We start from the raw sequence: 27677 nt of genomic DNA, 5'->3' as shown, positions 1-27677 counted from the left end.
CGGGTGGATGAGGATGGTTGGGCCAGAAGTAAGGAGGCTATGGCCAGATCTTCATCTCAACAGGACCAGGCAGCTTCTCCACTGCCTTCAGGAGGGAAGGGATGGAGTCATGCCCATCATCCTTATGTGATTGAGGTTGTCTGCCCCTAGGCCTGGGGCGGGGGAAGGCTGTAGGGAGAGAACAGCAGTTCTCCTGACTCGGTAGAGCTGCCCTGATTGGTGTAGCTGCTTAGGGGATCATTTGCAGCCATTCTCCTCTCTTAGGTTAGTCCCCCACAAGCCACACATTGAAGGACATGTGACTATTAGTGCTCCCGCTCTGAGCAGGAGGGAAGAAATGTGGAATTAACAGGGCAAAATTCCCCCCAGGCGTGTCTGGGCTACAGTGGCTGGAATCTGCGATGCCTTCACAGAAACACACAGACCCCCAAAACAAGCTCCTTCCCCTCTAGTTTGCCTTGGAAAGTGAGTGCAGCTGCCCTCATGCCCGGTACACCCCGCTGAGTACCATCCACTAAACAAAAATCATTACCATGGTACTTTTTCCCCTTCTGCTCAGGGTTTTCATGGCTGGGTTTTAGCACACAGTCTGTTGCGATGTACATAAGGTGTCCGCTGCTAGTTAGGAATTCCTTCCTGGAGGCTGCTTAACTTGAAGCCACCAATTTGTTTCAGGGCTATGATGGCAAATGAACATAAATGAATATTAAGCAGTAAAATATCACAAAATTGCCCGCGTCTTTCAGTTGCCCATGTGTTTGATACCAGCATGTAGCATGATCTCACACAACTGTCAGATAGGATGCTCTATACAGAAATAATATCAGCCAAAAATACAGCCACAATGAGTGTTAACCTGGTTCAAAGTTGCTTAAAGCTTACTGAGTTCTTTGAATCAGTGCACCTGTTTCAAAACACTTTCAGATGTGTTTTGATTTTGTATTTTTACAATGTTGCTGCTTATGCTTAACCCACTCTTCTAGTAATACAAACAAGCAAGTAGCAAGTATTTACAGTGATGCTTGTGTAAAACTGAGCAGACTGATTTCTTTTCCTTGCCACAAAAAAAAAAAAAAAAAAAAAAAAAAAGAGACAAGAAAATTGCCTTGAGTCTCATAGCGTGTTTCAGTGTGCAGCAAGAGGAAGCTGCCCCAAGGGGAGCTGCTCACACCTCTTCCTTATCCCCAGATACAGCCATGGCACCCGCAGGCGATTAAAGCAGTAGCCAGCCGGCTGCAAAGAACATGAAGCTACTGTGCACTTTTGAGCACACAGAGCTTCAGGAGAACCCCTTCCTCCCATTTCTCTGTTTGATTCAAGACTCAACCAGATTTAAGAATACAACAATGAGTTCACCAAGTTTAAAGAGCAAAATTTCAATGATAATGTTCCTAGTAGGTACTTTCTCCTTCCCTTGTGGTGCAGCTGGCGTGGTTGTAGCAGGGTGACTGGCCGCGGTTGTCCCAGGTGGTGCCGTCAGCGCCAGTGCCGGGGCTCCGGCATCAGTGGCGGTCATAAGCGGTGGCAGTGGCTGGTGGGGCTGCCCCACGGGCCGCAGTGCTGTAGTAGTAGGGGGAGCCTGTGAGAGATGAGACCACCATGAAGAAGACAAAGGTGGAAAGGTGCCAGCTTGCAGCATTCTGACATGGGTGGCAGAGAGCTCTCCAGCCAGAGCTTCAATAAAGGCTGGGTAATTAGAATAAAAATCACATTCATGTATTCTGCATAAGAAGTGGGTACCGTTGCTTTGCATTGCTGCTGGCAGTTCGATACCTTCTTCCCTTCCTTCACTCAAAACATCAATTTCATTTACTTCACCAAAACAGTTAATCACTTTTTAGAATGAAAGGTCAAAATAATACAGCCCCAACCCACCACCACATTGTGAGTTTTTTGATTTCCCCCCCTTCTTTCGGACAGGGGAGGAGGAGGTGGAGGAGGCTGAACCCCAAAGCATTCAACATATTTCACTGAAAGCACTCCTTTACTGAGAAAAGGCCTGAAAAATATTGGTAATGATTTTTTTCTGTCCTGCAAGGCTACAGAGTGGTAGATAGAGTGATCACTCAAGGATCACCAGGAACCTGGACTGTTTGCTTGAAAGAGGAACAGTCTTTGACTTGTACTTGGAGAGACACCAATCTGTCCAGACAGCACCACTTCTTAAAAAACGTTCCAGGCACACCAGCAATGAAGCCAACTCTGCTCCATTCTAAGAGAGGAGCTGACTCCTCTGACCACGAGAGGAAAAGGTGGTGCCATCAGAGCTCAGTAGGGCCTGTGGACCTCTCAGGAAAACATCAGTGGCAGTGAAACCTAGGGTGTGTTTTTGGCTGTTTACTTCCCACCCCAGACTCTAGCAAACCCTGCTCCTGCAGGTCCAATGATTGCCCAGTCCCTGGGTGCAGTCTGAGTGTGGCAGCGCCCCAGTTGTTCCATCACCATGACCCTGCACACCCTTTGGAGTAGGAAGGAGAAACCCAGTTGGCATGCCCTATGCTGCTGTTCACCTGCTCTCTGCTGAGCCAAGAGCCTCCACCTGTAGGAGGCTGGAGAACCTTTTGACCTCTCCTCCTGCTGCACAGCCTCCAGATGAAGGCTTTGCTGTTCAGCCCAAAATGACCTGAGTGATTACTGCTGGTTCAAAAGCCCAAACACAGAGTGTGAGTTGCACAGTCAGCCTCCAAGAGAAAGCTCATGCACGGTCACCGTTAACCATTGGCAACATGCAGGGCTACCTCACTGTTGTGGGTCCACCAGGATCCATCTAAAAGACAAGCCCACCTGTTCCTTCTAGGCTGCCACATCAGGCAGAGTGCCACTGTCCAGAGTGCCACATCAGGAAATCAGCTCAGCCTTCATCACCAGCCTCCTGCTCCAGGGGAGCATCTGCTATTGCACAGTATGTGCAATGCACTCCTTGGCACAGTCACAGCGAAGGAAACTTCTTTTTCGTGATCAGTGTCATACCACAGCATGTGGTACTCTGCAGCTGCAACTCCAAGGGGTCAGAAACAAAGGGGTTTGGCTACTGGAATGTGGCTTCTGCACCAGTCAGTGCTGTGGCAGAACAGGAGCTTGTATGCAGGGAGGCAATCTGTGTTGTCCTCAGTATCGTCTTTAGTGACCCAGACATTCACACTTAAAAATCAGACAAAGCCACCACAAAGGGATGGGTTCAAAAAGAGATAACCCAGTCTTCAGGAGTGTCATCCCACCTGACTGGGAAGACAGTTTTACCATATCCAAGAATAGCTCAAAAGAGTCTGTGAAATCACTGGCCAGGATAAGCATTTGCAAAGTTGTCTGTATACAAACTCCTAGGCAGGAACTTAACCCATCTAGGTTTATTTACTAAAAGGTAAAAATTTTAAGCCGTAGCCAATGGCATCAGAGCAGATCCATTCAGAGGGTCATCATCCCATTTATGCTTGCACAAGTGTAGAGCTGACATCCTTGTATTACCTGCTGAGGGCACCACAACTGCTAGCCTAGGATGGACAGACAGTCCTCTTCCAGGTAACTGACACCAGGTTAACAAGCCCCTGACTCAGGAACTGTATTTCCTGGAGAGAATACTAGAAAGATTCAGAAAGACAGTGAATACCTTTCTCATTGGCAGTCTAAAATTAAATGCTGTATACTAAGTATCCCAGTCAAAATCAAACCATTGAAAACATGGAAGCCTTCCTTGGTCAAATTGGCTAGTCTTGAATGAACAAAGGCAAGTGTAACAGTACACCAGACTTTGAAATGTGCATGTCCAGTCTAGCTGGGATTTTAGGGATGTTCGCTGTAGCAAGTGACCTGGGGGCTGCGCCCTCGGGGGTGCCTGTTTTCTGGCCCATGTCCATCCAATGATCCATGGGGATCATTTTGCACTGCAGGACAGGCAGTATCTTGAGACAAAACAACTCACAGGCCAGTGAAGGGTGGAAATGCTCTCTTCACCTACCACATCACCACAAGGTCGATGTTGAGCAGCCAGTGGTGGTCCCAGCAGAGACCCCAGTTCCCACCAGCACCAGAACCAGCACTGGCCATAACAGCTCAACTCAAGCAGAGGGGTGAAAAATCCAAAGGAGGGATCTAGCAGCATCAAACAATTTCACCCTGACTCATTGAGCAGTGTCTGGGTCCCACCAGAGCTGGATGCAGCACTTTATGAGGTTATGGAGTAAATGGGGTCTTTTGGGGGTCAGGGCCTTTGTTTTCCCACTCCCTCTTCCTCCACTGCAGTTCTGATTCAATGCAGCTACCAAAGCCCAATATTTTTCCCATGCTTTCCAAAGGTCTTACACTTCTCTCGAGTTAGATGTTTCCAGTTTGCCTTTCAGAAGTGCAATTGAAGAAGCTTGTATTTAAAGTGAAAAATGAAAGTATTCACTCTTCCTGTCACCATGCCCCCATCCAGAATAGACTTCTCCATCCTTCTGTCATTTTTCCTTTCTAATTCATACTATCATCAATTTATTTCTTGACACAGTCATTTCTAGTGCCTGCTTGTTCTCCAATCTTTCCACAGAAACCCACAGAGGAATCGAATCCAATCCTAATTGACCAGCTCCAAGCCCTGCCTTTGCGAGGCACCATGCCAGCACTGGCAGCCAGAATGCCACAATGGTGCAGCCAAACCCACCCAACCAGTGCGCAGGGACCACGTCCGTGTTGGACATGGGACACCACATCAAGTAGAACCTACAGCGAGCATCATTGAGCCAAATACTACAAGCCAGTACAAAACTGAACCGTTTTTCTTCATTAGACAGTGTTGCTGTTATCCACTCTTAGCATGCATGCGTTGAGCTGACCCTATGCTGGCAAGCACCAATCTGTGCTGACAGTGACAGTGTGAGCCCCAGAACTCGTGCGGACGTGTTCATGTGCATCCCTGCACTGTACCACTTGCAGGCGATTCACTGCACAGTGTGGGGAAAAAATAAACAGGAAAAAGGGGCCTTCCCCTCACGTCTTTGTCTGGCTTTGAGACGGGTACACCTGCTACAGCCACCAAGCCAGACACCACATGAGTGACCAGGGTCTGTGTCCTCTTCCCAGCACATCCCCCTAAGAACTCAAGGTCTGTCGTCCCTCTTGCTATGGTCAAGGAAGGACTGAGCCAATCTCCACATAAAAGACTGTCATGTCCCTGCCACACAAGAATGGTGTGGGTGCCACCAGGGCTGACAGCAGGACTTGAAGAGCAGGAAGATGCTGCAGAGCTGCAGCAAGCAACTGACTTCTTCTTCTGCCCCTGCTTCTCTTGACCACTCTGGAGGACTGTGGCTTGGTTTTCTGCCCTTCCCCAAGAGCAGTGGGGCACAGAACCTGGAATTGCCCCAGAGAGGAGGGAGAGCAGTCCCCCATCTGCAGCATTTCCCAAAACGGCTGGGGCAGACATGGTTTGGCTGCATGGTGCAGAGGAGTGGGGAGCACCAAAGCAAGAGCAGAGCAGGCACTGGGGAGATGGTGAGCAGCTGGTGCTCTTCTGGGTCCAGATAGCCTTTTCCCACTGTCTGCATGCCACAAGAATGGTTCTGCCTTCGCATGAAGACACCACTTCACACCCCTCACTGCTGCTCCACACGCACAGGACAAAGATTAGAGACTAACAACCAAAGCTTTCTCACCATTCTCATCTCTCTCTCAGTTCCTATTCTCTTTACGCCCCCCAAAAAATAAAAAATAATTTTTCAGCCCAAGTATCCTTTCTTCCTACCACTTGCAAATCGTGGCATCTCTCCTTTTAGCTCCTTTTTCACAGGTCTCAGCCTGGTGTGATTGTTGCTGTGCAATTCTTCCTTGCCAGCCCAGGGAATTAATTGAACATAGGCACTGTTAAGTGCTTACAGTATTACACTTTCATCTCAGTGAAAGGAACAGGACTTTGTAAAACAAACTGTGTCAGGCAATGTACCAGTCCTGATTAATTTTGTCAGGGTTTCTGTTCTGAGGCTGATACTGCCAGAGCTTCCTCTCAGGAGAGAATTACTAAGTGCTCTCACGTATACTCCTGAGAGGAGTGGAAGCATCCTGGATATAGTGCAAATTAACCTCCTCTCCACTGCGGGTGCTCAGGCTCATCACATGGCACCTTCTGGGTGTGCAGGGTGACTTGGGGCAGGTTTTTAAAGCACTGCCACAGAGTCCTACTTGCCCTAAATTACCAGTAGAATTAGCAGGCACTAGGAAGACAGGAGTGCAGGATCAGAATCAGGCTTCCAGTGACAAAGGCAGAGTTGTGGTTAAGAGGGATTTTTGCAAGGCACAAGAGATGTCTGACCCATAGCCTATGGCTGATTGCGGAGACATTGCTCAGATCATATCACTGTACTTAGACCTACCAGTGGTCAGGCAAGGGGATTCTCCCTCCAGGAACCTCCAGTTTCCCCCAATTTTGTGACCAGGCTGAACTGAAATGTTAAGTTAATCTTCAGGGCTTGATGCAGAACAAAAGTTCCCAATTTCTTTTCCTTTTTGATGCATCAAGACTTCCAGTCTCATAACTCCAAATCGAAGCGTCGTTAAACACTCAAAGCAATATAACCTTATCTGTACAACCACTGAGCCTGTGTTTACTGAAACAGAAGATTTTGAAAACGCCAAAAAAAGTATATCGAAAAGGGTAAAAAAAAGGAAGGCAAGATTATATATTTTAACAATTCGCAACAGCAAAAAATAAAATTAAACAAAAAAAAAAGCATGAAACATTTCAATTTCAATAAAGCTGAAGTTTCTGAAAACAGGAGCATCCAAAGTTTTTTGCCCTTGCCTCATTTAAACACAGATTCACAGCATGCTGCTGAGTAAATACTGCTGAAGAAATCCTTGTCAGTCTGAGACACAAGCGTTACTGCAAGGAGCATGCCATCCCCATAACTGTGCTCATATGGCAAAGATGAGATGGAATTTGCCCCCAAAATGCATCATGCAAAAAGGAAAAGAGAAAAAGAGAACGAATGGAGAAGAAAGGGAATGGCACAGGTAAAAGGTGTCCTGGCAGCAAGCAGCTGTCTCCTGGACGGCCTCTGCTTTAAAGTCTTCTCCTGATCCAGACTTACGTATCTCCAACATATTCAGGGCACCATGGAGACCTACCCTGCCTGGCACCCTGGACAGCACACTCGGAGCTGATAAAAGCCCATCACCTCAAATGAAGAGCTGAGCAGGTCATGGGCACAACCTGCTGCTGATAGAGTCAAAAGGTTTCTGTCCACCCCTGTGAGGCTGCACAGAGCTCAGGAATGGCTTTGGGATGGCTCCGGATGGTGCACACATCCTCCCCTGTGGTGGCGGACACCCACAGGCAGGAGCACAGTGCACAGCTAAGGTACCCCTCCAAAAGCCCTGTCTTCACGAAGAAGGGCAGGGTTAGGGCTGGGTTGTCATTTATTTTTAGTGTCATGCCTGGTTTTTTGCTGGTTTGCAAGCAAAATTTAGAAAGTCACCTACAACCAGGCTTCCTAGGCCCATCCATGATGCAAAGCATTGCTGAAGCAGTTCTTCTGCTTCCAAAGGAGTTGCAAAATGAGATGTGAAGAAAGTATGGTGTATGCTCTTCCTCCTGGCAAAAGCATCTTTCCCACGCAGCCCAGCCAAAATCCCACCAGCGCTACTGGCTGTGGCCATGGAAACTGTGAGTTTGAGCACGGGGACTCCCCTGGCTTTGTGCAGCTATGCCCATCCATATTAGCTGGAGATCTGTCTGCTGATTTATGATGGAAGCGCTAACAAACCCTTAAATGTGGCACAGCAAATAGCAGCATTATACCAGCACCATGGCATGAGAGGCAGAGGCAGTCTATGGCTCCCCAAGGATTTGTTTAAGGACAAGAACAATGATGAATACAGCCTGGGTGGTTCAATTACATGGGGACTCAATTACTTAAAACAAAGAAACTGGACTAAAAAAGTATGACAAAAATTCAGAATTATTTCGCTGCTGGAGGTCACATATAACAGCCCTGTCATCCATAAATCTAGAAATCTCTAAGGCATGCTAGTCCTGTGTTGAGAGATGACAATTAATTGGTATTTTACTTACCTCATCCATGCAAATTATGCAGGGAAAAATTCTAATTACTGCATGCTACATGTATATAAGGTCAAGGGGGGCCAGCTTTTGACAGTGGTGTAAAATGGATTATGTTTATCCTTCACATGAGGGCCATGATCCTGCATGAGCTACAGGGCTTCTGTCTCCCATCGCTTGTGCTGGCATCAGCAAGGCTGCTCGGGCATAGTAGTCCCTTGCTAAGGAGGGATGGAGTGGGCAAACACACAATTGGGGCACAAATGCAACATGAGGTCAGGGAGAGATGCAAAGCACTTGCATGAGCAAGCAGCAATGGCATGGGGACTGATGGGGCTTACATCTGGCTGTAAGCAAACTGGCACCTCAAGTTTTGTCTGAACAGGATCCCTTACCCTCAACAAAATGCAGATCATGCTTTCTGGCAACACCCCATGTCTCTGGAAGGATTTTATCAGGCAGAAGCAGGATGATGAGAGGTTTGGGTGGGGCTTTTTCTTGGCAAAGTGAATCAAGAATAATTATGCACCCCAAAGAAGACCTGCAGTCCCATGCATGGGCTGAGCATAGGGACTGAGGACCAGGTCAGTACACATGTTCTGCCCACCCCAGGGGTGGAAAAACACCACACACATTGCTCTGAGCTTTCAAGGCGGGGGTAGCCACTTACCCAGGAGTCCAGGGTTGGGAAACCTCCAGGAGTCGTTGTATGTTGAATACTGCGGGTGGCTGTAGGGGGTCCCAGAAAACTCACTCCCTGAGTTAAAGAGACAGAACAAAATATTATTTGATTTGAGATGACAGTTACCATTCTGAGAGAAAGGAGCTCTTCAGCGCGCACTGTGCTCCAGTGATAGCCACAGTAAAAGCATTGCAGGACACCTTGAGGGAGGGCAATATGGGTGGGCAAATTATTAAGTAAATGAGTGCAGTCATCTTTTAGGCATCCTTTCCGTGCTGTAGCTCAGGCCTGCTAAGCTAGTGGGATTTTCTCAGGCAGCCCATGCTGAGGAACAAGGCAATGAGGAGGGATGGAGAGGCCTCTGGGACACACTGATGGGGCTGGTCCTTGCCTCTATGGCCCAAGAGCACTCAGGGCAAGAAACACAATACAAGGACAGGGCTGCTCAGATAGGGTCTCTGCTGCAGGACAAGATGAACCAGCCAGTTTTCTAGATACTGGGTACCCTTCCAGGAGAACATGGTCACGGTCCCAGCTATTTGCCCAACACTGTAAGCCAAGGAGAAGGATGTTTGCATCAGTTTCAGAAATCTTGAACCTTCTAGACAAAGGCAGAAAAAATGCTTGAAGAGCTATTTATCTCCTTGCCAGCACCCGCTCTCCCCATCTGTTTGTTCTCTTCACATGTCACCTCCTGCTTCGTACTTCAGCTGCAAGTTATTCAGTACAGAGCTTTGCACCATGGGGCTCTGACCCAGGCCCTCCACCGTGCAAATACCAACACTGCTGATGCTTTACTAGGAAATTTTCTTCAAATGACAGATTTCCACTCTCCTCTATCTTTTTCTTCCTCCTTTCCTTCTCTCTCTCCCACACATAAATATATACACGCACAGTGTAGCATGGCAGGGGAAAGGACAGGTTTCCTAAACCAAGAGGAGGGGGTTGCCACCCTGCAGCAGAAGATGCTCACCATGATTTTTGCCTGCTCTGGTCCTTGGTGCTGGTGCAGCCCCCACGCCGCACACAGGAGCTGCCTTTACCCCAGCTGGGCAGGAGACCCCTGATGCCATGTCCTGAGCACCCAAGGCTCAGCACCCCTGCCCAGCACAACTGACAGACCCACCCTGGAGACCACTCCTGGGTCCCCAGGTCAGTAAGAGGCGTTCTCTCTCTGGACACAGTTTAGTCAAGTTGCTGGCCTGCTGGCTCCAGGAGAGAGGGGATGATGCTCTGGTCACCAAAATATAGGGTCAGATCTAGATCAGCTTGGTCTCCACATGATGCTGCTTCAGTGAAAATGAGTTGCCTCTCCATCTGCACCACAACACACTGAGTGTGCTGACAGCAGGACCTGCCCATCACTGGTCTGCTCCAGGAGGTCTCTGTTAGCATCCCTTTCTTGTTTCTCACTGCCCTTCAGACCCATGGTATTGCATCTACCAGCCTCAGCCTGCTCTCTCCCTCTGAGACAGCATCCGCAGAGAGGAGGTCCCAAGTCAGCAACAGCAAGTGCTTCCACACTCAGTGCACCTTGCTGTGCCAACCACATCACTTCACAAGCTCAGAGAGGTTTTCTTTAGTGCCTCTAAGGAATGGTATTAATTCACCATGAGCCAGGAAAAATGAAGCTGTTTTCAGACCTTTCTTCACCGTGAAGTACACCATACCTACAATTCCTCTCTGCTCTTGACCCAATGGATGATAGACGACTTCAGCGCCTGAACGTTACCTCCATCACTATGCTCACTCTAAAAGACTGAGGGATGGCAAAGCTGGCAATGCCAGAAGATATGTCAGGAGTCACCTGATGTACCTGGGCCACTGGTAAAAGTATCTGCATTGCCTTCTGCAAGTCAGGAATCCAGCTCTCTCCCACAGGACACAGAAGCTTCTCTCTGGTCCTTTCTGCCTCTGCACCACCACAGCTGAGGCTGTTGTCTCACCCAGAGCCCTCCCTGCTTGCCTCTTCCCCACAAAGCCTCTCATCTTCCAGCAGGTTTCTGGCCCAGCTTAGTCTTTCTGGTGTTTGCCCAAGCCTGCAAAGCACATGGGCAGCAATAGGTCTGGGAATTTCACTTGTAACTGTCATGATGTTTCCCAGTCCTTGAAGACTCACAGCCAGATCCTCCAGTCAGTGTGTGGCACACACAGATCCCTTCATCCTGTGGGTGTCTCTTCTACAGGGAGGAGATCACACAGCACTTTCTCCAGGGGTTTCATTTCTTCCTTTCCACAGGGAAGTGAGAAATTCAAAGATTTAGCCCTTTTTAGTTGCACAAAACAATTCGGCTGCCTGACCAACATGACATGTGAAAGCCGATGGGAGAGACTCTTGCTGCCACATCCTCCCCTGGAGCTGCACAGTGCATGGACAGAGGGACAGGACAGACAGGACAGCAGGACAGATCATGATCCCTGCTGCAGGCTTTTTGCACAGAGTGCGGAGAAGAGCCTGTCCTGTCCTTTGTGCACCAGGAGCACCCCAGGCTTCAAATGAAGCTCACAATGAACTGTCATATGTCTGCAAGAGCTGTGTCCCAAGGGGGAGCATGCTCCCCTTGGACAACTCCTCATTTTCAGCTGTCCCACTGCCCTCTTTTCCTCCCTCTTTCCCTCCCTCCCCTTCACACCCGCTGATCCTCTCTCCTGTTCTTCCAAGGCTGCACAGACCCAGTCTGTCCCATGCTGATGCTGTGCATGCCACAGAGCAGGCAGCAGTGCTTTCCAAATGTTCATCAGTGCTGAAGCAGGGCTGCGGGTGGGAATGGGCTGGCACTTCATTGTTTCATCCTCTCCTGCCTTGCTCTCCTCCCCCACCATCCCCACTGCCCTCCTCCCCACACTCGCACACAGACACACATCGTGGACCCTCTCTGGGGGATGCTCCAGTGCCTGTCAGGCTGAGCCTTCCAATTCTCTGTTTTTTATGCCTCAGTGGTCAGGGTGTCAAGCTCCTGCAGTACAGACCAGCCAGGAGCTCGAGGAGTCACTGAGCACCATCAGCTCAGTGACAGTGTTGCTTGCTTCTTAACATACTCTGCATATCCATCAGCCTTGCAGGGGGGAAAAAGAGAAAGAGAGGGAGGGAGAGAGTGCGTGCGTGAGACAGAGAGAGAGAGAGGGAGAGAGGGGGAGAGAGAGAGAGAGAGAGAGAGAGAGAGAGAGAGAGAGAGAGAGAGAGTAGGACAGGAAGGAAAACAAGAGGAAAGAAACATGAGAGAGGGGAGAGGAAAAGGAGAAGTGGGGAGAAAGTCTCAAGCCCTGCTAGTACGACCACAGCACTTGGGCAGACATAAGTGAAACTAAGATAGATGAATGAATGCTGCATGACTGCCTCATGAATTCCACCAGGTATTCTAAGGTCCATCAGCTATACTTCTTGACAGCAGTTTTTACCGGCCAGCCCTTGTCCTATTCAAAAACAAACACCACAGATCAGCCACCGAGGGGCGCACACACATGCAGCGTGTCACGCACATGAGAATGATGCGTGCCTGCACCACGAGGAAGGGGTGGCAATTGGACACATCCCTCCTTCACATGAAATGGTAAGCCCCCTCCTCAATAGTTCTTACCTTGCAGAGACACAAAGACACAAACAAAGGGTTCCTGCCAGAGTTAGCCCACCTCTTGCCACAGACCGGGCTCCACACTGCCACGGTGCTCTGTGTGGTTGCAGCCCAGAAGGGGTCAGACCTTTCCACCACCCTGCCCCACCGAGGGAGAGGTACAGTGAAAGAAGGAAAAAAGAATTATTCCCAGTAACACTGCTGCTACAAGCCAGTGGCAAGACCTGGGAGATACATTCCACTTTGAGATGGTGGGACAGAGATATAGACCCCTTGCCTATGGGGTTAGCTCAGGTGGCTACAGGTAGTCTGATGGTGGTGGATGGACCTTCAGCTGCAAAACTGTCCATTCTGCAGCATTTTCTCTGGGAATTATCAACTCACATTTACCAGTCTGCTTGGCTTTAAGGTAAGCTTCCTGCAAGTTTCCTTTGTAATTTTCAGGGAAACTGAAAAGCGTGAGCATAAAAATCTCCAGAACCAAGAGGTGAAGGAGGACGTCTTTTACACTGCTGTGGCTTTAGAGAACTGCTTCTGTAGGAAATGGGGAAGATGCAGGCACATTCATGCACTGGTACTGGATGTGGGGCAGAAAGGTGATGGAAAACTTCCTGCTCAATGGAAAGGCAGGAGGATGGGCAGATGCTCAAAGCAGGGCCAGCTCAGACACAGGCCATGTTCATTCAAGGTGTGGAAACTTCCTAGACCAGAGAAAGCCTGACCACTGTCACTGCACTAGCCCTATTCACTGTGCAGAGTACCCAGCTGCAGTCCTTTGAGATAGCACAGCAGTCATGAGTGTGTCCCTTAGCCTGGTCTCCTTGAGACTGTGTGACAATACCAGCAGAAACCAGCAGCCTAGTCGAACATGGAACAGGCTTGTTGTCCAGCTGCTGGTAGCTTTGGACTGAAATGGAATTGGAGCAAACACTCAGCAAAGAAGTTCCATATGCCACTTCCAAGTATGCCACTGAAGTCTCAGAAGACCCCACAAATCAAAAGCTCCAGAGCTACTACAGCTCAACCAGAGCCAGCTGCGTGCAGACACACACGTTTGGACACTTTTTGCTGCGTTTTCTCAGATATCAGGTTTTTGCATGTGTATTTGCAAGAGGGAGAAACCATCAGGAACATGGGGGTGGATGATTGTTACCCATGTGATGGCTACTGGTAATACAATATGCAGGTGGTTCAAGGGCAGGTGATACAACACGTAGGTGATACAATGTGCCTTCCTCTCTGCCACAGCCATGTGATGGCTCCCAGCTGTCACCTACCAGGGGGAGTGACCACAACTCCGTGCCTGTGCTGTCCCTCCTGCCACACCTGTTACTGCCAGTGGTTGCTCAAGCAATCCCCACTACTGGCCCTTTTTGTTAATCAAGCTCTAGGTTTAGTACAACGCCTTATGCAGCTCTTCCATTTGACAGGAAATTAGGACAAACCAGAAAAAATGGTGTTCAATAAACGCAGCTGCTTAAGTAACAAGAATAGAAGGCTGGGGGACAAAACTCAGAGCCAGGCCAGGAACAGCAAGACATTGCTCACACTTTTTTGGGGTTCTGGTAAGTTTAGAAAGAAACTGCCATATTTTTCCCTAAATTGGGCTCCTGCAGACAAACATCTGTCCCCATGTAGCCTAACTCTACCTTTCGCTTGTGCCAAGGGACCTTACTTTTTTAAATGAACACTCTCATGACTTTTATTTGTTTTCTATCATTTTCTTTTGTAGAAGTAATCACATGGATCATAAATTTCTTCAGTGAATTCCAATAACAGTCATTATCCTGGTAGCTAAGATGTGCTTGACTGCATGGGGAGCAGGGATAAGCACTGCACTGAGCCACACGTTCATACCTGCACATCAAGAGCTGGCTCTGTGAGGCAGTGGCTATCCAAACAGAGCCTGGAAATCTATTACATCAAAGTTCTGCCTGCCATAAGGCAGCCATAGCCTGAGCTGGAGGCGGATATAAACCAAAACAGAATCGCAGAATCACAGAATCACGGAATATGCTGAGTTGGAAGAAACCCACAAGGATCATCAAGTCCAACCCTTCGCCCTGCACAGGACCATCCCCAAGCATCACACCATGTGCCCAAGAATATCATCCAAATGCCTCTTGAACTCTGTCAGGCTTGGTGCTGTGACCACTGCCCTGGGGAGCCTGTTCCAGTGCCCAACCACCCTCTGGGTGAAGAACCTTTTTCTGATATGCAATCTAAATCTCCCCTAACACAACTTCAGGCCATTTCCTTGGGTCCTTTCACTGGTCACCAGAGAGAAGAGATCAGTGCCTGCCCCTCCTCTTCCCCTCACGAGAAAGCTGCAGACAGCAATGAGGTCTCCCCTCAGCCTCCTCTTCTCCAGCTGGACACACCAAGTGTCCTCAGCCACTCCTCACACAGTGTCAAATCAAGGCCCTTCACAATCTTCATTACCCTTCTTTGGACACTCTCTAATTGCTTAATGTCTTTCTTATATTGCAGTGACTAAAAGTGCACACAATATTCAAGGTGAGGTTGCACCACTGCAGAGCAGAGTGGGACAATCACCTCCCTCGATCGTCCGGCAATGCTTTTGCCTGATGTCCCCCAGGACATGGTTGACTGTCCTGGCTGCCAGGGCACTGCTGACTCATACTGAACTCACCATCAAACAGGACCCCCAGGTCCCTTTCCACGGCACTGCTTTCCATCACCTCATTCCTCAGTCTGTCCATACATCCAGGGTTGACCCATCCCAGGGGCAGAATCCAGCACTTCCCCTTGTAGAATTTCATATGATTGGTGATTGCCCAGTCCTGTAATTTGTTGAGGTCTCTCTGCAGGGCCTCCCTGCTTTTGAGGTACTCCAAGTTTTGTGCCATCTGGAAACTTGCTTAGTGTCCCCTCCAGTCCTGCATCCAAGTCATTTATGAAGATGTTGAAGAGGACAGGGCCTAAGATGGAGCTCTGTGGAACCCCACTAGTGACAGGTCGCCAGTCTGATGTCACCCCAGTCACTGCTACCCTCTGTGCTTGATCCATGAGCCTATTGCTCACCCACCACGTGATGTGTTTATCCAGCTGTGGGCTGGACACTTCGTCCAGAAGGATCCTGGGATAGACAGTATCAAAAGCCTTTACTGAAATCTAAAATGATCACATCAACTGGCTTCCCTTGACCAACCCTTAATCCAACCTTGGGTTACTTTGTCGTAAAAGAAAATCAGGTTTGATAAGCAGGACTTTCCTCTCATGAAGCTGTGCTGGCTGCGATCAATGACTGTGTTGTCCTTCAGGTGTTTTTCAATACCTCCAAGAATAATCTTCTCCACAGTTTTACCAGGCACTGGAGTGAGAATGACAGGCCTGTAGTTTCTGGGGTCCTCCTTCTTGCCTTTCTTGAAAATTGGGACGTTTACCATCTTCCAGTCAGGTGGGATCTCTCTGGATCCTCAAGACCACTCAAAAACCCTTGAGTGAGGTTTTGCAATGACATCTGCAGCTCTTTGAGGATTCTGGGATGAATCCCATCAGGCCCCATAGATCTGTGGGATCCAGCTAGAGCAGCAGATCCCACACAGTTTCAGGGTCAACTAGATGATCATTCTCACAGTCATGGTCCTCCAGCTCAGGGCACTGAGACCCCCTTGGTCTGTCATCCATGTTCAAAACAGAGGCAAAGAAAGTATTTAACACCTCTGCCTTGTCTCTCTCCCTGTTTGTGAGCTTACCATCCTCATTCAGTAATGGGCCAATGATATTTTTATACTGCCTACTGCCATTAATGTATTTGAAAAATAATCTTTTTATTGACCCTCACATTTCTGTCAGCTTCAACTCCAGCTGAGCTTTGGCTGCACGAATTTTCTCCCTACAGAAGCAAGCAGAGTCTCTGTATGCTTCCCATGTCACTTGAACTTGCTTCCACTGGGCACACACATTTCTTTTTTGCCTTATTTTCAAGAGAAGATCCCTGCTGAGCCAAGCCAGCCCTCTGCCTCGCCTGCTTGACTTCTGACATTTGGGAATTGCCTGCTCCTCTGTTTTTAGGAGGTGGTGTTTAAAAACTGACCAGCATTGATGGATCCCAGCACCCGCAAAACCATTTTTCCAGGGCACTTCCTTCCTAATTCCCTGAGCAGCCTGAAGTCTGCTCTACTCATGGCCAGAGTTGAGGTTTTGCTGGCACTTTTCCTCCTCTCAACAGAGATTTTACTCAGTCTCTTCATGGTCGCTGTGGCCAAGATGGCCACCAATCTCCACTTCACTCACAAGATCCACTCTGTTGACAAGCAGCAGGGTGTTTTTTCCAGTTGTGTCCCTTAGGATCTGTTCTATAAAGCTGTCATCCAGGATTTTAGGAATCTTCTGGCCCAGGTTGTACCAGCTGTGTGATGGTCCCAGTTAATTTCTGGCAAGTTGAAGTCGCCCACAAGGACAAGGGGAGTTAATTTGGAAGTATCCCTTAATTCCTCATAGAATAATTCATCAGTATCATCATCCAGGCTGGTTGTTCTATAGGAGACTCCCATGATGATATTTGCATTATTTGTTTGCCCCCTGATTCTTACCCAGAGGCTCTCAACTGTGCCATTGCCAACTGTGAGCTCCGTACATTCTAACCATTCTATTACATACAGTGCCACCCTTCTGCCTCTTTTGGCCTGTTTATCTCTCCTAAAGAGCCTGCAACCATCCACCTCCCTAGAGATGGCTTCATGATCCAACAGCCCAGGCAGCATCTCGCATAATGTCAGAGGGATAAACTGTCGGGGGCCTTAGAAATGCGGGAAAAGGGTCTGGGCTCTTGGAGAGAGAGAACAATAGTGTTGTTTTCTCTCAGTAAAATAAACTTTCCTCTCCACACCAAGCCATCACAGTGGCTCACAGTGGATGAGGTCTGCAGCCCTGCCTGGAAAGCTGCTGCCTCTGCAACTCACAGGAATCACTCACTTAGAAGTTTTCCTCATGAACAGGGAAGCTGGGAAACACCTTTCAGTTAAAACTTCATTTCTCATAAAGATCTTTCACATCACTAGCATACTTTTGAAAATCTGTAACAATTTGGACAACATCTTCCAGTAAAAAAGAGTCCTGGATTTCAATTTTTTAAAAAATAAGTTGTTTTCCAAACAAGTCCTTTTCTTTTAAATTCAGAGAGATGCTAAGTTTTCAAATTGAGTGCAGTGAGGCTAAGAAAAGAAAACCTACCCAAAAGTCTCAACTGGAAAACAAACTGTTGTACCTTTGAAGAAAAATCCAAAATAATTTTTATTGTTGGTTTTTGTTTTGATTGAATCTTGGACTTTCTTCCAGTTTCAACTTTCATTAGCAAACAGCAGGGTCAGTGATTTATACTGCTCTAATTTGTAAATATCAGCTGTATTTAAGCTGGGGCACAAGCGACCCAGGGCATGCCACAGGCTAACCATCAGTCATCTGCCAGGTTTCCTCCTGGTCCCTTGCCTATTCTTTGTCCAGAAGTCCCACAGCAGGAAGGAAATGGATCACTCCGCTTTCTGCTCTGCAGACCAAGCACACTTGGCTGTTAACCTGTCTGCTTGAGACCAAGTAGTCTACATGCTACAAAAAACAGAAATGCAAAAAAATGGGAAAAATTACCAAACTACAGCCCTACTGTAATGAAGCACATATTTCAGAAACTACGTTCCTCCTGGGAAGAAACTGAGCAGGAAAATACACTATATATAGCAAAAGTGTGCCATGATCTACCCGATTTGTCTCAATGAAGACACTCAGGGTGATAACCAGCTAAAATCCAGGACAAGCCCATGGGATTCATAGGCCAGTCTTTGAAAGGCAGGCTGGGAGAATTTCCTGAAGATCGGATTACCAGAAATTGTGCCAGGCTGAATGACAGGTCCAACATGTGGTAATGGATGCTGCAGCCAGATCATCCTGAAAGGACACAGCAGCTCGGGAGGGCCATACAGCCATTTCAGGTGTCCATGTGTTCCTCATGCCCACTCTCGCATGCAGTGCACGAACCACCCCCACCACAACAGGACATAGCCCCGCTCTGAGTTCCCTGAGCTCCAGTGGCGCTGGACCTGGCATGAGTTGTGGTGGGAAGGAGCTTTAATGGAAAAGAAATATTTCCCAAGGAGACTAAAAACGCCATTTTGGAAAACCTCTTCAACAAGCAGTTTCAAAAAAGAGAAGCTGCTTTTCAACACACTTGAGACCTTCCCATCAAAATGGGAAGCCCCTCTCAGTCAGTGGAAGCATGCTGACTTGGTATTGTTTGCAGCAATGTATCTATTCTGAAAGGAAAAAAGTGAATAAAGCACTAATAAATGGAAAAGGGGAAATGTTTTCTATACAATTAATATCCTGCCCCCACCCTTTTGTTTGTTGGGGGTTTTTTGAGAATGGAATGGAAAGCAACAGATTTTGGCAAAAGAACAGCCCTCACCAATGATTTTCAAGTAAAACTTTCCTTGCACAGCACAAAACGTTCACTTGTTGATCTCAAATGAAAAAAAAAAAAGCCTGACAGTGAGTTCTTAGAGCACTAAGCTCTCTATCTATACTGTTTAAAGACAATATGACAGAACAGTGTCAAAAATTTCATCCACCTCTAGCCAAGACAGGGCCTCTGGAGCTGCGATATGCTGTAACCATCAGGTCAACCCTGAGACACTGGCACTCAAAGGATCCTAGGTAGTGCCACTAATAAGGTAGTATGATTAATAAGACAGCATTCTGCCCTGCCCATTGGAAGAAGAGTGAAAAAATGTGGCAGTAACTGTTAATTACCAGGGCCAGGGATGTAAGCAACACTCTGCTTCGGCACCGGCAACACCCTCCTCAAACAAACCTGAACAAACAGGGAAAGACCTTTTGTTTGTTAAAGCTCTCTTCTCTCCTAAAAGCAGGACGAACAACCCTTTTTTTTTCCCAAGAAGCTACATACATATAGATATAAAATATATAATATATATATATAAATAAAATATATATATATTATATATATATAAATTTATATATATAAATATATATATTATATATATTTATATATTTATATATTTATATATATATATATATATATAATATATATATATATATAAAATAAACATATAAAACTATACACTTCGTGTTCGGTTACCTACAGATACCTTCACAGCCTGGGTGCCAGTGCGATGCTGGGGGGAAAACCCAGGTCTGCTCCCTTAACTGGCAAGGTATTGCATAGGGAGCCATTGGAGAGGGAACCGTTGAGTCTTTTCCTGGGATGTCAGGGACTGCAGCACCAGCAGCAAACAAATCCCAGAAGCACCAAGGATGCATGTGCAGAAACACACCCCACACACAGGGACAGACACACACTCATAGAGACCTGCCAACATAGACACACAGGTATGTGCATGCTCCTTACACATGTAGGCTTGTAAATCATCTGGCAAATCCACTGTAAGTGGATAAATAGATAACTTATAATCCTCTATGACTCCTCATATACTCACACTGGCCAAAAGCACAGCCAATTCATGTCTGTCATGTCTTGCAGTCATTGATTAAGTCTTAAATGAACAGCCAAGGTTCAGCCATTACCCGAATTTGCACACATGTGATTTCAAAGTGAAATTAGCCCCTACATTGGCTAATTGTTCCTGCACATCAGTCAAGGAGAAGTTTATCACAGTCATGCTTGGAAAGCACTTGTCACATTCAGAGAGCATCTCTCCAAAGTTTCCAGTCCCATCAAGACTTCTAATGAATGTTGTATATAATTTTATCACCACACAGATTGGCCACTCTTTCACTCTATTTTATCTTTACATTACCTAGCACCTGCTCAAAGAGGTACTATTTTAACTGTTCTGAATAGACTGTCATATTTTAAGAAAACAGTAACATGCAGATTTTTTTAATACTATCTCATTTCCAAGAAACTACAAGGCACAAAATCCCATCAATGACTAATGAGTTGTGGGTTAAGGTGGACGTACCTTGCTGAGAAGTCACTGTAGTATTCTCGACCCGTGCTGCCTGCCATAAAATTTTAATGCTGCTTCTGACATATTTATGAAATATCTCACCTAGTCTTTGCAGGATGACAAAAAGATTTAGATCTGCAATTACTGCAAGCACATAGTTTTTAGCTATGCACTTTAAACTTTAGTACACAAAGGTATTTAACTTTAACACAACAAAGGTAGGTGGTGCCACAGAGCAACCATACTGAAACTGCATTAGGAGAGATTTATCTCCTTGTATCTGGAGGATATCTGCTCAACTCATCCACACAGAAGATAGCATTGCAATTAATGACAATGACGAGTTCACCCCTTCCCTCTCCGAGCTGCCCCTGCAAAGTCCTCTGCCCTCTCCACCAGCCACCAGCATGCAAACTCTTCGGACCCCAGGTAGACCCAGAAGCAAGAAGCTGCACTGCCAGCAGTGATACCAAGATAAGCAAGCCACACTTGCCATATGCAGAGCCTCAACACTGGTGCTGCCCTATGCTGGTCAGGAACATGCTGACGCTCTGTTCAGTTGCAGCAGCTGCTCACCCCAGCCTGGCTCTCCCCAAGCCCGGTCTGTGGCGTTGCCAGCAAAGCCGCAGCGCACCCTGTGCCCAGTAGTGGTTTGAACCTTGTTTTCCCCAGAGGCTAAGAGAAGTGGTAGACCCCAAGGGGTGGAAACCCCTGGAAGTTTTGAAGTTCTGTCCAATGGACGCTCCTGCAAAAATGTAAACATATCACAAGCTCACCGGAAGGGAAGAGTTGTAGTTTTGGGTTGTTGGAGAGGTGGCCATGTTGTAGAGCCACGAGGAAGGGGCTCTGAGCCCCTCGGGGCCTCTGGCCCCTCCCAGCCCCAGCTGGGGGGATTGCAGAGGCTTGGAACAGTCTTAGACTGGACTAAGCGTCTGTAGTATGCCGGGAGATGTTTTCTCCATGGGCACAGAGCAGCAGCCGACACTGACCAGAGAAACGGTGGCAGAGAGCCAGAGATAAGGACCTGAACTGGAGGAGCAGCAGAAGCAACATGCAGCACCAGAGAAAGGACTCCTGGAAGAAGAGCCGAGAAAAAAAAGAGAGCCAGCAGCAGAGAGACAGAGTTTGGGGTAAGACTGTACCAGCCCCCCAAAACTCCTTTGAGATCCCTCTAAGAAAAGAGGGAGATGGACTCCTATTTAGGAGAAGAGTTCTAGACATGCAGCACTGGAGAGAGAGGAGCTAAGAAGCTCAGAGCGTCCTGGCCCTGGACCGGGATGGCCAGATGGAATGCGGGGGGAGTTGACCTTGGCTCCCCCCTCGCACTGCTGCCACGGTGGCAGCCTGAGAGACAGGGCACAGAGGCCCTGCAAGAGATACCAGACCGTCACGAAGACCCCCCTGTGTCTTCGTGATATGACTGTGGTGAAACGACCCTGTCTGGGGTTACGAAGTCCACGGAAGACCCCTCGGTTGTGAGGCGATGGGGCCGAGAGAGAGGCTTGGATACCTCCCTCGTGGATGCTGGCAGAAAGCCAGCCACAGCTGCTGCATGCATGAGATGAGGAGAAACCTGCTGCATTAGAAGATGCTGCTGCTTAAGGACTGGAAGGGATCTGTCCTTCTTTCCCTCCTGGACTTTTATTTGGAGGGGAGAGGAGATCTGATCCATTGTAAATACTATATGTCATGGTAGAGATAGTTGTGATCGGGTGTATAATGTGATATGGTATTTATTTGTACAGTCATTGTAATATATTCCCTTTTCCCCACTTTGAGTCTGGTATGCGTTTTGTCTGGAAAAACCCATCTCACATTAGGTTGAGATGTGGGAGGGGGGATGGAGCTAGGGAATTGGATTTTGGGGCTATCTCAAACCATGACAACAGGTGAGTGGCACAAAGTGGGTGAGGGGCACGGGGAGGATGAGGGGTACAGAGTGGACAAGGGGGCAGAGTAGATGAGAGCCACAGAGCAGATGAGGGGCATGTGGTAGATGAGCAGCACAGGGTGGACAAGGTCACGGAGTGGATGAGCAGCACAGGGGATGCATCCATGCAGGACATCTTTCCACGCCTGTGTGCCCAGGCTCTCCAGACCTGCACATACGTAGTCCCATGGCACACCAGGGCAGGCACCAGGGCATTTCACCTTCTTTGCTCCAGACTGACCAGCTTGGTAGGTAGGTGGAATGAGAGGGAAAACAGCTGTGTCACAGAATATATCAAGCTCTGCAATATGGTTTCATCCCAAACTGGTGTAATAAGTCCCAAGAAGTATCTTGTGGGATGAAATTCTCCAAATTATGCAGCAGAAATACTGTGCTTGGTTCAGATTAAATCATTCCACTCCATGCTCCATCCTGACTTGAGCCTTTTCTATAATTTCAGCCTTTATAATGACACTGTAATGTATGGTTAATTCCAGGAATTACACAAGTAATTTAAGTAGTAGCAGGAGTAGATAAAAATGTTATGAGCCATTATAACATAGAGTGTGAAAATTATAAAGTCTGGAAATTAAGCATTTTGGTAGCTTGATAAATGCATTTTGCTGCCAAAATGAAGGCTGTTCTCAAATCTGTGCAAATGCAGGTGTGTGAACAGGGGCAGGAAAGCATCTGCATGGCTGAGGGAGCATCCTCCCACACCAGCATATTCTCAGGCACTCCACTGGTGCCTCAGTCCCTGGTGACCATGTCAGACCACGCCATGGGCTAGCCACGATTCAGCTGGGACTTGGCCAGCAGCTGTGGCTGCACTGGGCGAGAGCCGGGCCCTGCCCTTTCCGTGGAGGTGGCAGACCTTCAATGGATGGAAAACTCTCTCATGCTTGTGTAAACCCCCTGCATGGATGAGCTCTGCCAGCTGAGCCACAGAAAATCTCAGCATCTCAGCCCTTCTGTCTGCAAGACCAGGCTTTCAACTGGACTGGAGGCTTCATCCACCCCTGGACTGGGGCTTTAGCACATCAGCAGGGTCTGTTATCCCCGCTCTGCCATTGTGGATAGCTTGTACAAACTCTGAAATACAGAGACACGTCCCCAGCAGAGATGTCAGTTTTTCTTTCTGATGCCAAAGATAATGCAAATGAATGCCTGAGTGACAGAAGACTCAGAAGACAGAAGACAGAAGACAATTTCTCACTTGATTTTCACAACAGTGCTTTGGTTCTACACCACATCCACATCACAGTCATCCTTTTAACGCAGAGTGAAAACATGTCAGCTGACCTCAGGTCAGCTTCTGGGGTGTGGCAGCTCAGTCCTCTGGCACAACAGACTCTGCTGGCAAATGCTTTGTAATCTAAGCCAGTTTCAAGTAATATATGCAGATGCTAGCCTGGCTTGATCCAGCTGAATCAGCCAAAAATTTTGCCAAGGAAGAGAATACACAGGTGGAGAAGAGATGGTGCATAGCAAGCTGATGTTTGAGGACACTGCGGCTGTTGTGGCACATGCCCCAGGGGACTCATAGCTGCCAACAACCCTGTGCACAACTCTATGGGACCAGGCTCCTCACTGACTCCTGGCATTATGTTTCCTGACTTCAGTAAATATGTAAGAATCAAAGACAAGACAGCCTGGGCTGAGGCAGCTCCTTCATGCTGAAGGAGACTGGTAAGACAAAAAGATGGAGCAGCACCAACACCCTGTGCCCACACCTTCCACTGACACAGCAAGCAGCCCTTCTCCCACCTGGGTACTGCCTATCCCACCACGGAGTCCATGCACACCTCTCCATGTGAGTAAAACATCTGTGTTTACCTGGCAATTATTTATTCTGCGATGAAACACTGATGGAGCAAAACATCTGAGACTGACAGGATTTAATGCATCTGCCGCTGAACGGATATCAAGTCAGGACAAAAAGTGCTCCTTTTAGTCTTTGACTTCAGATATCGCAGTTTGGGTCCCTGTCTCAGCCATAGTCTTTTTAAAGCATTGAACAGCAGCTCGATAGGCACAGGCCAGGCCTCAGTACAGGGCGAGAAGTTGCTGGTTTTGATTGGGGTAGGCAAGGCATTCTTCCATTAAACGACATGTCAGTTTGTTAGGATTGAATACTTGTTCTGGTGTGAAGTCCCAAGCAACAGGGGGTGTTAGACGCCCTAAGAACCTTTCTAAATTCATCCACGTCCCTTGCAACCCAGGAACTGGCCCCTTTAGAGAACATCCCAGGAAATTCTCTCTCAAAGTTGGTTTTGTCCTAACACAAGGCAACAAAAAAGATACTACCTTCCTCACTCCCCATAATGTTTTAAGAGCGTTGGTTATAAGCAGTAATATAGCCAGACAACTCAGGTAAAGGTTAGTAAGGATCACAGGCGCTTTCATTACCAGACCCTCTAGGTTGAAATTAAGAAGGGGAAAAAATTTGATTTTATCCCCCTCTAGGTCTTTTAAGGGGTAAGTTCCACACCTTATCAAAACTGTTAGTAAAATTACAGGGATAACCACTAAAACTGGGCAAATTGCCATGTTTTTGTTATATGATCTGGGTTAGCAAAACAAACAGATAAGTGAGGCAGTCGTTTATATAAACAATCTTCCCTTGGCAGTCTTCCTGGGTTTCGGCACCAAATATGTAGCTGCTTACTTCGGCTGAACGCCAGGTGTCTACCGAGGCTGCACAGATCTCCCCTCCCAAAGGGGAGACGGGGAAAAAAATTTAAAACCCAGGGCTTACCAAGAAAGATAGTTTTACATTCACCCGGAGATGGAAAACGCTATAAGCAATATGCATACAGAGAAGAACTAAAAATAATGATACTTCCCACAACCGATGATCTTCTCCCTCCGAAGGAACCGCCCGAACTACCCCGCTCAGTACCCGGAAGAGAAGAGAGAGCTCGCTTTCTTCCCATCTGTTTACATATCCAAGTTGGCGTAACATGGTATGGAATATCTTATTGGCAGAATACACATCAAATGACCTATCCTATTTCTGTTTTCCTTCTCAGAGAGGATAACAAACCCATTACAGTCTTCTTATGTAGGAACTGAGGAGGTGACATTTAAATTTCCCAGCTGACTCTGCAGTCAGTGCAGAGCCTAATCCCAAACTTACTGCGGTCACAGGAGACAGATGACTTATTCTTAGTTGAAGCACTCCAGTGCCATATTTGCTGCTAGAAATAAGTGACCACATCCTTCTTTTTGGAGACTTCTCGATTCCCCATGCAGGCTGTCCCTCTTCTCCTGGCTCAGCCACGCAGTCCACAAGCAGGAGACATGTCCTCAGACTCTTACCACCTGCATCCCCCTGTCCAGGGATTCACACCTTCCCCACACAGCTGAACACACAGACATTTTCTAACATGTACACTGCTGGACAGCCTCTGCTTTAAACTGTGTCCGTGGAATACCTTCTTTCATTTTTACTACAGCATGCCATTTTGATTAAAAGTTCTCTCTTAATTTGGCTTTCTTTCTGTTACTCCATTTTGTTTCTTTTGCACCGATCACACTACATTGCATCACATTGCAATCTATTGTAATGTCTAGGCACTTCCTCTTATTTTGATAAAGTCTCAGTGGGTCCAGAAACTCCTGGAAAGAGAATACTTTATTCTCAAAGTATTTAATTTCAATTTGTGCCATAGACATCAGTTCTGAGCACTGCAGATTAACACAGGGCTGATGTTCTATGTTCAAACAGTCCTAACTGCAAGCAAATCCCCTTCAGCAACAATTACACAGAAATCACACCTACATTCTTGGAAAACAAGTTCAGCAAATTACAAAAAACCTGAATTCATAGACAACGCTCTGCAGAAGAATGGCTGCAAAGCCCCCCAAAACGTTTGCAGGGGTCATCCTGCCATGACAGACATGAGTGTGCAGGGAGCATGAGATGCCTGGTTGCAGGCCTTAGTCTCCAGCTTTCCCTTGGCAACACAAGTGCTAGAAGCAGGAGACATCCAGCTTCTTGCAGGACAGCTTGGAAAGTGCTCAAAGCTGGGCCAAAATGGAACTCAGAACCAGGCACATCTCTCAGTGCACACAGAACTCCAGGCTGGGGATGGCACATGAGAAGACCCTGTGCCACAAGACTTCACAAGAGGTGGGCTAGCCATGGTCTAACACCTGGGAGGAAAGAAACACCTCCCATCCGCCAGCACACAAGGAAGCACCGGGCAGTTTGCCTGTCGAGCTCAGATATGATGGGAACACAAAAGGCTCTGCTCTCCCATCACTGTTACCAGCTGCCACCCTGGGGTGGCAAGGAATGGTGTGGCAGAGAAACAGCAGCCATGCCACACTCCTGTAGGCCATTAAGTGCTTTCCAGTCTGCTTACTTAGAGGATCTCAAAAACACAGTTTGTCAGGAAACTGCCTGCCTGATTCTGGTGGCTGGGTCTGGCTCTCACCCCCCCACACACATGTTAGGTGCTTCAGTGCCTGAGCCACTGCTGGCCGCCTTGACAGATGCTCAGCACTTCACAAGGCTCAAAGCTCCAAAAACTTGGCGTTTTCAACCAGAACACTTCTGTAATCTCCAGTTTTTTTAAACTCTGGGTGCTGACACAACACAAGGCGACACAACCATGAAAAAACAAATGTTCAGAAATGATAAAGCATTTTGTGTGTTCTCACATGGCTCTTTCTCTGGTCTGAGAAACCGCACCATGTGCAAGTGGTTTGAGTTCAGCCCTGCAAGTACAAAACAATCCAGGTCAACTCTAATTGCACCTTCCCCTCTCAGAGACAAGGCCTGTGTGTGGCCCAGGACACTGGGCACCTGAATCATAGGTTCACAGAATGGTTTGGGTTGGACAGAACCTTAAAGCTCATATAGTCGCAATCCCCTGCCATGGGCAGTGACATGTTCCACTACACCAGGTTGCTCCAAGCCCTGTCCAGCCTGGTCTGGGACACATTTGGGGATGGAGCCACAACAACTTCTTTGGGCAACTTGTGCCGGTGCCTCACCACCCTCATAGCTCTGCTTCACTAACACAAAACATAACTTTCCAGAATCAGAACTAATTTACACCTCATTTACACCTAATTACAATTAGCTTTTCCTGCTTTCCCTTATTGTATTTCCACTACAAGATAGCTGTCCATAATGACACATACCCAGCCAAAAGGAGTGGGCTCAGGTAGGGCAGAGGACGCAGCAGTGTGCCTCAGCCCTGGCACGCCATATCCTGGCTGGATACCAAGCTCCTACGTTGGGGGTGGATCACCCAGACAGTTGCTGTCACTGCTGGCTTTGAGAGTTGGGAGAACAATGATCTGTTAGGAAATCCTCTGTAAAGGGTTACCTTCTCCTACCTTTCCAGAGGAGTTTGGCAGTGCCCCTGCAGCCCCTGCATACAGGGGGAGTGTCTTTAGCACCCAGAGGAGGTCCTAAGACAGCTTGGGTAGGGACGAACTGACCCTGCGTAGGGCAAATTCTGCCAAAGAGACCCATTAGCAGGTCCTACACAGGAAA

The 27677-nt window shown here is 47.6% G+C and overlaps 1 protein-coding gene across 2 annotated transcripts in view; it reads right to left on the bottom strand.

The window, feature by feature from the left end:
- Positions 1-1303: 1303 nt before the first annotated feature.
- PAX5 (paired box 5) overlaps positions 1304-27677 on the bottom strand; it is a 127979-nt gene continuing 101605 nt past the window's right edge. For both annotated transcript variants that reach the window (XM_039381688.1, XM_027723365.2), the window contains exons 9-10: positions 8703-8789; positions 1304-1579 (exon numbers count right to left, since the gene is read on the bottom strand). In XM_039381688.1, coding sequence (XP_039237622.1) covers positions 1503-1579; positions 8703-8789 — 164 coding nt within the window. In that variant the 3' untranslated portion in view covers positions 1304-1502. The remainder of the gene's footprint in view (positions 1580-8702; positions 8790-27677) is intronic.

The sequence above is a fragment of the Pipra filicauda genome, unplaced genomic scaffold (assembly GCF_003945595.2).
Source record: "Pipra filicauda isolate LSUMZ 115617 unplaced genomic scaffold, ASM394559v2 scaffold236_size1216567_pilon, whole genome shotgun sequence".
Taxonomy (NCBI): Eukaryota; Metazoa; Chordata; class Aves; order Passeriformes; family Pipridae; genus Pipra; species Pipra filicauda.
This window is presented reverse-complemented; position numbering and strand designations above follow the sequence as displayed.